This window comes from Notothenia rossii (assembly GCF_949606895.1).
Source record: "Notothenia rossii genome assembly, chromosome: 12".
Taxonomy (NCBI): Eukaryota; Metazoa; Chordata; class Actinopteri; order Perciformes; family Nototheniidae; genus Notothenia; species Notothenia rossii.
This window is the reverse complement of record NC_136911.1, coordinates 303,681-316,180: the sequence shown is the minus strand read 5'-3', so window position 1 is coordinate 316,180 and position 12,500 is coordinate 303,681. Positions and strand designations below refer to the sequence as shown.

The following is a 12,500-nucleotide window of genomic DNA, read 5'->3' as shown; positions in this document are numbered from 1 at the left end:
CAGAGAGAGGTTGGGACACGTGTTCATATTTACCTCCATCTTCAGCGGCCCGTGCATTTTCTCCTGAGCAGCCAGAGCGTTTTTGAAAGGCGTCGGGGTCCGAGGGGTTTGGATCATCACCGTTTTACGGAATTTGGGGGTCCGAGAGCTAAAAGAAATAAACAGAACATGTAATTCTCTGATTCATCCAAATGATTGGATAATAGATTCATCGGGAGAGGGAGCTTTCCCCTTTTTTTTGAATATCCTGCACGTTTCAATATGTTCTGACATTTTATGAACCAAATCCATTGGTTCTGCATATTCTCTCAGTTTTATTCCGTATTAAAGTGAATATATTTACACATTTAAAGACTTAACGTTCAAAGTCCCACAGTACAGTGTGCTCTACATCAGCGCTTCAAGAACTCCGGACCGAGCCCTGTGTCCCATCATCAAAATGACTTCCCTGACGTTGATCCGGACCAGTGTCCTCGTATAAAATTCACAAGTGGACCTTTAGTAAAACAGTTTGAGTACCCCTGCTCTACATTATACATTTCTAGATGTGCTTACCCCTCGTTCTCCTTGTGGTGTTTGGGCGTGGTCTCTTTGTGCAGCGGCGTGTTCTGCAGACAGCGCTGGCTGCACACAGGAGTGGAGGTGAGGGCGGGGTTTTCCAGGTGAAGGTTCTCCGCTCCTGAGAGGTTGCAGAACTGAGGAGAAGCAAGCAAAGGACGCACATTGTCCGCATGAGTAAAGCAAGAACATGAAGAGATGCAAACTAAAGAGAATGCAAAACGCTCCAAGACGATTGACTCAGATTGTTGAATCAAGACGGAGAAAAAAGAGTTTGAACTCGTTCAAGTTTGAAATGCCGGTGAGTTTCTATCATTCAAAGCCTTGTGGTCAAAATGTATTCGTGCCTAATTTGGATGACGTTATTTTGAGTGTTAATGCAGCAGCTCTGTGAGTACAGCCCTGATGACAACAAGACACTTAAATGTGATTTGAAGGATTTTCGCTCCATTTTGACGCAAGTTTCAGAAAAATGAAATAAAGACAGAAGAAAACTATGAATGAACACAAAGGAGAAACAACTCTTTCTTATTGCAAACATTTAGTTATTCGCTCTGAAAAGTCATTTTTAATGCAAAAATGTCAGAAAATGCATCTGAAATATAAAGATTTGATGCTTTTCTTTATTTTATATGATATTAAAATGAGTAAATTGAACACATTGAAAACGCATCCTCTCAGCGGAGGGGAGGTCTTCTTACCCGTGACGGGGTGAAGGGCAGAGACTTTGTGGGCGTCTTCCTGGGAGAGTTAGAGATATTCTCCAGGAAGGAGTTAGGATTCAGCTCTCCCTTCTCTCTCCTCCTCCTCCTCCTCCCAGTGAGGGGGGGTTTGGAGCAGCTGATGGGGGTCAGACCGAAGGAGGAGCAGCTTTTCTCCCGTAAGGAGGAGGGGAAAGTCAGAGAGGAGTATCCGGCCTGATGGTGCCGAGGAGGCGTCTCCATTTCAGACAGATCGAAACTCCCCACATCGCACCAGGAGACGGGATCCTGCAGAGCGAAGCACATCTGGAGAGGAGACAGGAAACATCAGGGGTTATAGTACATTCAACCAATCAGGGACCAGGAAACATCAGGGGTTATAGTACATTCAACCAATCAGAGACCAGGAAACATCAGGGGTTATAGTACATTCAACCAATCAGGGACCAGGAAACATCAGGGGTTATAGTATATTCAACCAATCAGGGACCAGGAAACATCAGGGGTTATAGTACATTCAACCAATCAGAGACCAGGAAACATCAGGGGTTATAGTACATTCAACCAATCAGAGACCAGGAAACATCAGGGGTTATAGTACATTCAACCAATCAGGGACCAGGAAACATCAGGGGTTATAGTACATTCAACCAATCAGAGACCAGGAAACATCAGGGGTTATAGTATATTCAACCAATCAGGGACCAGGAAACATCAGGGGTTATAGTACATTCAACCAATCAGAGACCGGGAAACATCAGGGGTTATAGTACATTCAACCAATCAGAGACCAGGAAACATCAGGGGTTATAGTACATTCAACCAATCAGAGACCAGGAAACATCAGGGGTTATAGTACATTCAACCAATCAGAGACCAGGAAACATCAGGGGTTATAGTACATTCAACCAATCAGAGACCAGGAAACATCAGGGGTTATAGTACATTCAACCAATCAGGGACCAGGAAACATCAGGGGTTATAGTACATTCAACCAATCAGAGACCAGGAAACATCAGGGGTTATAGTACATTCAACCAATCAGAGACCAGGAAACATCAGGGTTATAGTACATTCAACCAATCAGAGACCGGGAAACATCAGGGGTTGTTGTTCAAATTGGCTCGGTAACTTCTCCTCTCTTGTTTAATAACTTGAGATCCACTTTGTTGGAGTTGTTCTCTGTGTCTCTCCATCTGCTGTTGCTGTGCTGTTACCTTCAGACGGCGAGCTGATGTTGTGACTGTTGTAAGTACATTGAAAAGTCTGGACCCCGAATATAAGACGACCGCTCTTTGTCGGGTCAATACGGTACTCATTGATGTATGGACCGGACTCAGAGGTGCATGTTTGATTACAGAAGAAAGTTGTAAACATGATGTAGAATAAACTCCTCCCCCTCCATTTCTCACCGAGTCGATGAGCTCCATGGTCTCTGCGAACTCAGGGATGTTCTGCAGGCTGGAGAGCACCGTGGAGGTCTCAGAGAGGAACCTGCTGGGGGAGACAGGAGGGTGTGGAGGGGCTCCAGAGGACACATTGGGGGCTCCAGAGGACACATCGGACCCCCTCCAGGACCTCGTCTCCACCCCCTGATCCTCCAGAGTATCATCAGATAAACCATCGGACCACGAGGAGTAATGATCCAGAGTCTGAGGGAGGAAACACTGGAGTTAGAGGAGAGGAGGAGAGGAGGAGAGGAGGAGAGGAGGAGAGGAGGTGAGATGGAGAGAGACTGGTGGATGTGAAGGGAATGACTGGAAACACATCAAGCCAATCTCTACCATTTAATCACTGTCTTTGTTTACATGCACAATTATATAAAAAACTAGATTAGTCTTAATTTAATGAGATTAATTTGAACAGCATTTTCAGTTTGGATATTCAGTTTGGATATTCAGTTTGGATATTCAGTTTGGATATTCAGTTTGGATATTCAGTTTGGATATTCAGTTTGGATATTCAGAGTTAAGCCTTAGTCTGACTGGAGCATTGTCTGAGGAAGACATGTGCACTATGCAGATATTATTCAGAGGTTAGGATCATCAAAGAAAAGAAGGAGGCATGCACCTAGTTTTAAACTTTATTAAATACTAAGATATCAACAGGTTTTTGAACATTGCAATGTTCAGTAAGCCACTGATGGATATATAAACTTATGAGTCCTAGTTTGTCTGGTTACAGTTTTCTGAGGAAAGCTGCAAGCCCAAAAGGAAAGAAGGAGATATGCAACTCATTTGAAACTTTGTTAACTTTGAAACTTTGAAATTTGATAAAGTGATATTTGATAAAGTGAAATTTGATAAAGTGATATTTGATAAAGTGAAATTTGATAAAGTGATATTTGATAAAGTGAAATTTGATAAAGTGATATTTGATAAAGTGATATTTGATAAAGTGATATTTGATAAAGTGAAATTTGATAAAGTGATATTTGATAAAGTGAAATTTGATAAAGTGATATTTGATAAAGTGAAATTTGATAAAGTGATATTTGATAAAGTGATATTTGATAAAGTGATATTTGATAAAGTGATATTTGATAAAGTGATATTTGATAAAGTGAAATTTGATAAAGTGATATTTGATAAAGTGAAATTTGATAAAGTGATATTTGATAAAGTGATATTTGATAAAGTGAAATTTGATAAAGTGATATTTGATAAAGTGATATTTGATAAAGTGATATTTGATAAAGTGATATTTGATAAAGTGATATTTGATAAAGTGATATTTGCCATAAGCAAGCCGCTGATGGGAAACTTGAAAAAGCTCTGAACGCTAATAAGCCAAAGTGCTCCAGCTGTTCCACTTCTCCACATTAGAAGTGTTAAGCAACACGTCTCGGTAGCGTAAGACAGAGTTTGCATGGCTGCATGTTGGCAGGAATATAAGAGACATGTCTGCAGCCTAGAAGGAATCAAAGCTTTTCTTTACTCGTGCAAACAGCAGCATGTTGGGTGCATGTAAACAAAGAGAGTGAAGAAGAGGAGTGAGACGTGAAGTGAAACAGAGTGAGAGGAGCTGCAGACGGCCTTCTGAGCGTGAGGAAGAGGAGGAGGAGGAGGAGGAAGATCGATGGTAATGTGGGAGGGAAGGTGGTTACTATAGCAACACTACAGCATCACGCAGCTACATGTGTGTGTCTCTTCTTCACATGTTACTCTGCAAAAAGTCCTTTCAGAGTCTTTAAATCACCTTTTTATTGAAAGCAAGGAGACGTGGAGGTTTCTATCTATTTGACCCTTGAGCCTCACTCTGGGACATAAAGGTCTTTACATTGTTTTTAGATTATGTTGGCAGTGTTAATGCATAGTGTATAAAGTCAAAGTCAATAAATAAGTGTGTGTCCCAATGACAGATAGTCAGAGTCATAAGGAAATGGAAAGGACTTTTGAATCCCATTAAAAACACTTGTCCTGCACAAAATGCATTTATATTGTTGCTTATAATTGACATTGACATTTCCCACCCTGGACACAAATAAAACTCCCCCTGGCATTACGTGTACAAAACACATTCATTCCAGTCATTTTGAGTGGATTCATGTAATTATTCAATCAAATCAAAAATAAATAAATAAACAAATAAAGAAGAATATTTGGTAGTTATGATCAGGGCTGGAGGTTTACTAAAGATTACATCTTAAATAATATTTGTTGTGGATTTGCATGACTCTTTTGGAGGCTCAAGGGAAGAAAGTTCAGAATATTCTCCTTTTATCTGACTTTGATTAGATTTGAAGACTCATGTGTATTTAGATGATATATTTAAATACATAAAGGACAGTTTGCAGGGCAGGCTGTGCTACAGACAGCTGGCTAGCACACACACACTTCAGTGTGTTCTTACACGAGGGTCTCTGCTCTGCCGCTGGACTTCACTTTCTGCCGACATTAGCAGAAGCTCCAGCTCCTTTATTCTCTTTTCTCTGTCGGGGTCGTCCAGGCAGTTCGGCTGAAAACAAGAAATCGTCGGGGAGGAAAGATCCAGAGGACAGGAAGGTCAGAAAAACACAAAACATTTCAGATCTGAACGTCAGGCGGAGATTACGGGACGCTCAAGAGTTGATTTGAAGTCTGGGGTTAGCACACAATTACACAGAAAGTCCAGAACATCCAGAGAGGAGGGGATGAAGAGGGGACGAAGAGGGGACATCTCCCAAAACCATGCAGAGAAACACTGAGACTCACCGAGGAGAAGCCGTCGAGGAGAGGGTCCATCAGGGGGCGGCTCTGAGGAGCGTCGTAGGGGAACGCTCCCATCTGAAACACAGCAGGGTTCAAATATATATATGACTTAGATACAGCGGAGTAATATAGATGACGTATTACTGATCACAAATCCTTATATTGCGTTTCGACAATGCAGAAGCAATGTTTGTCATTTAATAATAATAATTCATTTACTTTTGATAGCGCTTCTCCTGATGCTCAAAGACGCTTACATGCTAAATGCTTATTAAGAAGTGGAAAGCTAAATATATGCATACGAATGAGACACTGGTCTGTACTGGCTGTGAGACACTGGTCTGTACTGGCTGTGAGACACTGGTCCGTACTGGCTGTGAGACACTGGTCCGTACTGGCTGTGAGACACTGGTCCGTACTGGCTGTGAGACACTGGTCCGTACTGGCTGTGAGACACTGGTCCGTACTGGCTGTGAGACACTGGTCCGTACTGGCTGTGAGACACTGGTCCGTACTGGCTGTGAGACACTGGTCCGTACTGGCTGTGAGACACTGGTCCGTACTGGCTGTGAGACACTGGTCCGTACTGGCTGTGAGACACTGGTCCGTACTGGCTGTGAGACACTGGTCCGTACTGGCTGTGAGACACTGGTCTGTACTGGCTGTGAGACACTGGTCTGTACTGGCTGTGAGACACTGGTCCGTACTGGCTGTGAGACACTGGTCCGTACTGGCTGTGAGACACTGGTCCGTACTGGCTGTGAGACACTGGTCCGTACTGGCTGTGAGACACTGGTCCGTACTGGCTGTGAGACACTGGTCCGTACTGGCTGTGAGACACTGGTCTGTACTGGCTGTGAGACACTGGTCTGTACTGGCTGTGAGACACTGGTCTGTACTGGCTGTGAGACACTGGTCCGTACTGGCTGTGAGACACTGGTCCGTACTGGCTGTGAGACACTGGTCCGTACTGGCTGTGAGACACTGGTCTGTACTGGCTGTGAGACACTGGTCTGTACTGGCTGTGAGACACTGGGCTGTACTGGCTGTGAGACACTTAATGAGGAACGGGTTGATGAGGAACGGGTTTGATCCTATAGAGAGGCGAAGTCACGCCCATCTACTTCCGGTCCATGGGACATTATTTCGGAAAAATAATGTATTGAAGTCAATGGAGAGAGAACACGTATCTTTCGGTCCCGTTTGAATTGTGCCATGAATTACACATATGATGTTTGCCAATCTTAAAAAATCATTTCCATGTCAAAAAAGTCCGTTTGTCGTAAAACTGTTGAAATACAAGACTCTGAAAAATACGCAACTAGAAAGACTACAAATCCCAGAGTCGCGTAAGTGATGTCACAATTGTTTTCCTCCACTAAGAGATAGCTAAGATCAGCGCCATATAGATATAATCTATCTATATGGCGCTGGCTAAGATCAGATCACTTTAACAAGATGCCTGTGTGCTTAGTACCAGGTTGTTATCATACCAGCAATGGGTCTTGCTCGTTCTTTCGCTTCCCGTCTGATGAAAGGACCAGGAGTGGCTGGATCAAGTTAGCTACCTAGCTAGTAGCTAGCACGTTAGTTAGCATTACAGCCTTGTCATTTTTATCAGCCTTAATATGAAGTAACATTAAGTAACCCAAAATGTTAAACAGTAAGAGTAGTAGTCATATTTCGTGAACCCTTTGAAGAGTACTGTCACCGGTGTGATCATTCTATAATACACCATTTAAGCCCGGGGGAGAAATGCTAACGCTAATGCTAGCATCGGCGATCTTTTCTACTTCACGCTATCTGCACAAATGGTTGACATTAAACATTAAAAAGATCAGGCAGTTCAGAGAGAATCAAAGGAAGGAAGGCATGCAGCTTTGCATGGCATTCTTCTGGACGTGTTTCATTGTGGTGAGAGTGAGGGCAGACAATCGTTTTGTTGAGAAGACAGTAGTGACGGCCATCTTGGTGACGTGTGTTGTTCTGCGAGACCAGAGATGTAGTTCATTCAGCGTTTCACACAAATAAATGTGTTTTACGACACATTTTAATTTTTTTGACTGGCAAAATTATATTTTAAATTAACAAACATCATATGTGTCATTTGTGGCACAATTCAAACGGGATCGAAAGATAATCTTTCTCTCTCCATTGACTTCAATACATTATTTTTCCGAGATAAGGTCCCATGGAGCTCCCCCGGAAAGGGAGGGGCTATGAGGCTATGCTCACTTGGATGAGAGGATAATCCTTGGGAGCATTTCTGGAAACATGAAGGCCGACAGAGACACGACGATGTGCATATCACAATAAAACCTTTGAATCTTTGAATGTAGTGTAGGTACCTGTTCCCAGTGGGGGGGCTCTGCCTGCTGGGGGGCTCTGAGAGGGCGTCTCTTCCCCCATACACATACTTTATATAGAGTAGGAGGGGGGTGTGTACCTACCTGTTCACAGTGGGGGGGCTCTGCCTGCTGGGGGGCTCTGAGAGGGCGTGTCTTCCCCCATACACACACTTTATATAGAGTAGGAGGGGGGGGTGTACCTGTTCCCAGTGGGGGGGCTCTAAGAGGGCGTCTCTTCCCCCATACACACACTTTATATAGAGTATTAAGGGGTGTGTACCTGTTCACAGTGGGGGGGCTCTAAGAGGGCGTCTCTTCCCCCATACACACACTTTATATAGAGTATTAAGGGGTTTGTACCTGTTCACAGTGGGGGGGCTCTGCCTGCTGGGGTCCTCTGAGAGGGCGTGTCTTCCCCCATACACACACTTTATATAGAGTATTAAGGGGTTTGTACCTGTTCACAGTGGGGGGGCTCTGCCTGCTGGGGTCCTCTGAGAGGGCGTGTCTTCCCCCATACACACACTTTATATAGAGTATTAAGGGGTGTGTACCTGTTCACAGTGGGGGGGCTCTGCCTGCTGGGGTCCTCTGAGAGGGCGTGTCTTCCCCCATACACACACTTTATATAGAGTATTAAGGGGTGTGTACCTGTTCACAGTGGGGGGGCTCTGCCTGCTGGGGGGCTCTGAGAGGGCGTCTCTTCCCCTGAGAGGAGCTTGAAGCCCTGCTGCCGTCTTGCAGATATCCTTCAAACTCCACCTTCCTCCTCATGGTGGAGTTCCAGTGGTTCTTGATGGAGTTATCCGTCCTGTTGGAGAGGAGGGATGTTAACATGATGCGTACTTCTGCTTTTCTACCGCCCTAATACACCACATGGAGGTGGAGACTGTAGTAGTATTGCATGAAAAAGGGTGATGTGATGATGTAGTAGTGAACGACTCGAATGCCAGTACGATGTTTGTTTAGCAGTATTCTTGTCTTTGATGAAATAAAGTTACTCTGTCGCTCCAGCCACTTCTTCAGAGCCGGTTAGAATTGTTATTGCTATGAAGTAAGTTCAAAAGTTAATTTGTTTCAACTGGTCCAGACCGAGGAGTGTTGAGCGTCTAAATATCGTGCTCCATTAAGATCTCCACGTCTGAGTAACTCTATATATTAGCAGAGTGCAGAGACTCATATTATTCTTTTCATATTAAAGTCTAAATAAACTCAGTATCCTTTCAGAGTGATATGTTTCTAATATAATGCGTGGTAATACACCTTATTAAAGTAGAAATGCGTCCCCTCACCTTCCAGGCAGCAGCTTGGAGATCTCGGCCCAGCGGTTCCCGAGGCGTTTGTGAGCTTCGTAGATAATCCGATCTTCTTCCTGAGTCCAGGAGGACTTCTTCACCTCGGGGTTCAGGTGGTTGTGCCAGCGCTCTCTGCACTGCTTCCCGATGCGACCCTGCAGGTGTTTGGCGATCACAGACCAGCGCTTCGGACCGTACTTATGGACCAGATCGATCACCTGCACGGAAAACAGTAATGGTTAGAGAAGGGAAGAGACCGGAGGTCATTTCTTTACATATGGAGGTTTCTGGACAAAGCTTTGAATGTCTGAGGTTCCTTAACGTCTTTGAGCGACTAAAGGAAATCCTCTCCTTGTGAGCAGCAACATGCAGAAAACAGTTATTTGAACGCACTTAAAATGTAGTTTTCAAAAGGAATAAGCCAAGAAATATGGATTAAATCATAATATTTGGTTTGATAAAACAATACATGTGGACTTCTGAACGCTCTGCAGTTACTAGAGATGTCTAATCCTTCTCCCCACTGCAAGCTGCTTATAGCATAACACTTATTATGATATCTTTATTATATATATGTCCTTCCTCTGTAGAAACACATGCTTCAAAGCCCTTGTGGAGAGCAGGCTGTGCAGCTCTCTGATTGAGAATCTGAAAGTTAACAGTCGGTCCAGCTCCAGCAGTTTTATTCAGAAAATCACGTGTCATTTTATGAAAGTAAAGCGTTTTATGGATTCATCACGAGCGGCTTGTATGAAGTCATTTCTTATTCACAGCCTGAGTGACGCAGTGTTTTCGATCCGTCTGTGTTTCTGTTGGCAGATTTCTAAACTCTTCAGGATCCATGTAAGGACAGCTTCAGCGTGAACACAGGAACCTGCGTTATATAACGATGACGTAATGGAGCGGGACACTTTTTGGCGGGAGGTGCCGCCCTGTTAGTGTGGAGGCAGGTTCTCAGGCTGTATCCTCAGGTCTCTCACACGTTAGGCTTCTATAGAGTTATTTGGACAAAGCTTTGAATGTCTGAGGTTCATTTGAACACGTCTTTGAGCTTCAAACGATAATCCTCTCTCTCTGTGAGCAGCAACAGGAGAGCAAACAGTCATTTGAACGCACTTCAGATGTGGATCTCACAGGATAAGGCCAACATACTGTATATGGACTAAAGCAGTATATTTTCTTAGATATTAACAATAAATGTAGACTTTTCACGTCAACAGATAGTGAAGGGTAGATACTGGAGGTCATTTCTTCACATTGGAAGCTCCTATTAAGGTTTTTGAATAAGGCTTAAAATATCTGAGGTCATATTTAATTACGTCATTGAGATTCAACATAATGTGTCTATTGTGTGAGCAGCAACAGGAGAGCAAACCGTCATTTGAACGCGCTTCAGATGTGGTTCTCACAGGATAAGGCCAACATATATGGATTAAAGAAATATCTTTTCTTAGATAATAACAATAAATGTAGACTTTCAAAAGATAGAGAGTATTGTCAATTCTCTTACATGTGATGCTTCTAGAGTTATGTGGACAGAGCTTGATTGACTAAGGGTCATTTTGTTAGCAGCAACAAGATAGATAACCCATTTTGAGCAGGTTGTTTTCACAGGGACCAAACCGTGTAAGGATCCCTGCGGTGTATCACGATGACGCAACGGAGCGGGACACCTTCTGGAGGGAAGCACCTCCCTGTTAGGGTGGAGGTAGAAAGAAAGCCCCTTCCCCCAACACACAGTCTCCAGCTCCTCTTACCTTCTGATCCTCCTCCTTTGTCCACGGGCCTTTCACCAGCTCAGGGTTCAGAACCTTCTGCCAGCGGTGCTGACACTGACCATCTGTCCTGCCCTGGGGAGAGAGAGAGAGGTAAATACACCTGATACACACCTGAGATACACCTGAGAGAGAGAGCTAAATACACCTGAGAGAGAGAGCTAAATACACCTGATACACACCTGAGATACACCTGAGAGAGAGAGCTAAATACACCTGAGAGAGAGAGCTAAATACACCTGATACACACCTGAGATACACCTGAGAGAGAGAGCTAAATACACCTGATACACACCTGAGATACACCTGAGATACACCTGAGAGAGAGAGCTAAATACACCTGATACACACCTGAGATACACCTGAGATACACCTGAGAGAGAGAGCTAAATACACCTGATACACACCTGAGAGAGAGAGAACTAAATACACCTGATACACACCTGAGAGAGAGAGAGCTAAATACACCTGATACACACCTGAGAGAGAGAGCTAAATACACCTGATACACACCTGAGATACACCTGAGAGAGAGAGCTAAATACACCTGAGAGAGAGAGAGGTAAATACACCTGATACACACCTGAGAGAGAGAGAGGTAAATACACCTGATACACACATGAGAGAGAGAGAGAGCTAAATACACCTGATACACACCTGAGAGAGAGAGAGCTAAATACACCTGATACACACCTGAGAGAGAGAGAGCTAAATACACCTGATACACACCTGAGAGAGAGAGAGAGCTAAATACACCTGATACACACCTGAGAGAGAGAGAGCTAAATACACCTGATACACACCTGAGAGAGAGAGAGCTAAATACACCTGATACACACCTGAGAGAGAGAGAGCTAAATACACCTGATACACACCTGAGATACACCTGAGAGAGAGAGCTAAATACACCTGATACACACCTGAGAGAGAGAGAACTAAATACACCTGATACACACCTGAGATACACCTGAGAGAGAGAGCTAAATACACCTGATACACACCTGAGAGAGAGAGAGCTAAATACACCTGATACACACCTGAGAGAGAGAGAGCTAAATACACCTGATACACACCTGAGAGAGAGAGAGCTAAATACACCTGATACACACCTGAGAGAGAGAGAGCTAAATACACCTGATACACACCTGAGAGAGAGAGAGAGAGCTAAATACACCTGATACACACCTGAGAGAGAGAGAGCTAAATACACCTGATACACACCTGAGAGAGAGAGAGCTGAATACACCTGATACACACCTGAGAAAGAGAGAGAGAGCTAAATACACCTGATACACACCTGAGAGAGAGAGAGCTAAATACACCTGATACACACCTGAGAGAGAGAGAGCTAAATACACCTGATACACACCTGAGAGAGAGAGAGCTTAATACACCTGATACACACCTGAGAGAGAGAGAGCTAAATACACCTGATACACACCTGAGAGAGAGAGAGCTAAATACACCTGATACACACCTGAGAGATTGAGAGAGCTAAATACACCTGATACACACCTGAGATACACCTGATACACACCTGAGAGAGAGAGCTAAATACACCTGATACACACCTGAGAGAGAGAGAGCTAAATACACCTGATACACACCTGAGAGAGAGAGAGCTAAATACACC

At 43.9% G+C, this 12,500-nt stretch overlaps 1 protein-coding gene across 1 annotated transcript in view; it reads right to left on the bottom strand.

The window, feature by feature from the left end:
• mybl1 (v-myb avian myeloblastosis viral oncogene homolog-like 1) overlaps positions 1 to 12,500 on the bottom strand; it is a gene marked incomplete at its 5' end in the record, with an annotated part of 21,880 nt that overhangs the window by 5,950 nt on the left and 3,430 nt on the right. Inside the window, 10 exons of the mRNA XM_079661809.1 lie at positions 34 to 148; positions 556 to 695; positions 1,260 to 1,565; positions 2,672 to 2,911; positions 5,112 to 5,216; positions 5,453 to 5,524; positions 8,449 to 8,608; positions 9,090 to 9,310; positions 10,850 to 10,942; positions 10,982 to 10,992. Of these exons, the coding sequence (XP_079517935.1) occupies positions 34 to 148; positions 556 to 695; positions 1,260 to 1,565; positions 2,672 to 2,911; positions 5,112 to 5,216; positions 5,453 to 5,524; positions 8,449 to 8,608; positions 9,090 to 9,310; positions 10,850 to 10,942; positions 10,982 to 10,992 (1,463 nt within the window). The remainder of the gene's footprint in view (positions 1 to 33; positions 149 to 555; positions 696 to 1,259; positions 1,566 to 2,671; positions 2,912 to 5,111; positions 5,217 to 5,452; positions 5,525 to 8,448; positions 8,609 to 9,089; positions 9,311 to 10,849; positions 10,943 to 10,981; positions 10,993 to 12,500) is intronic.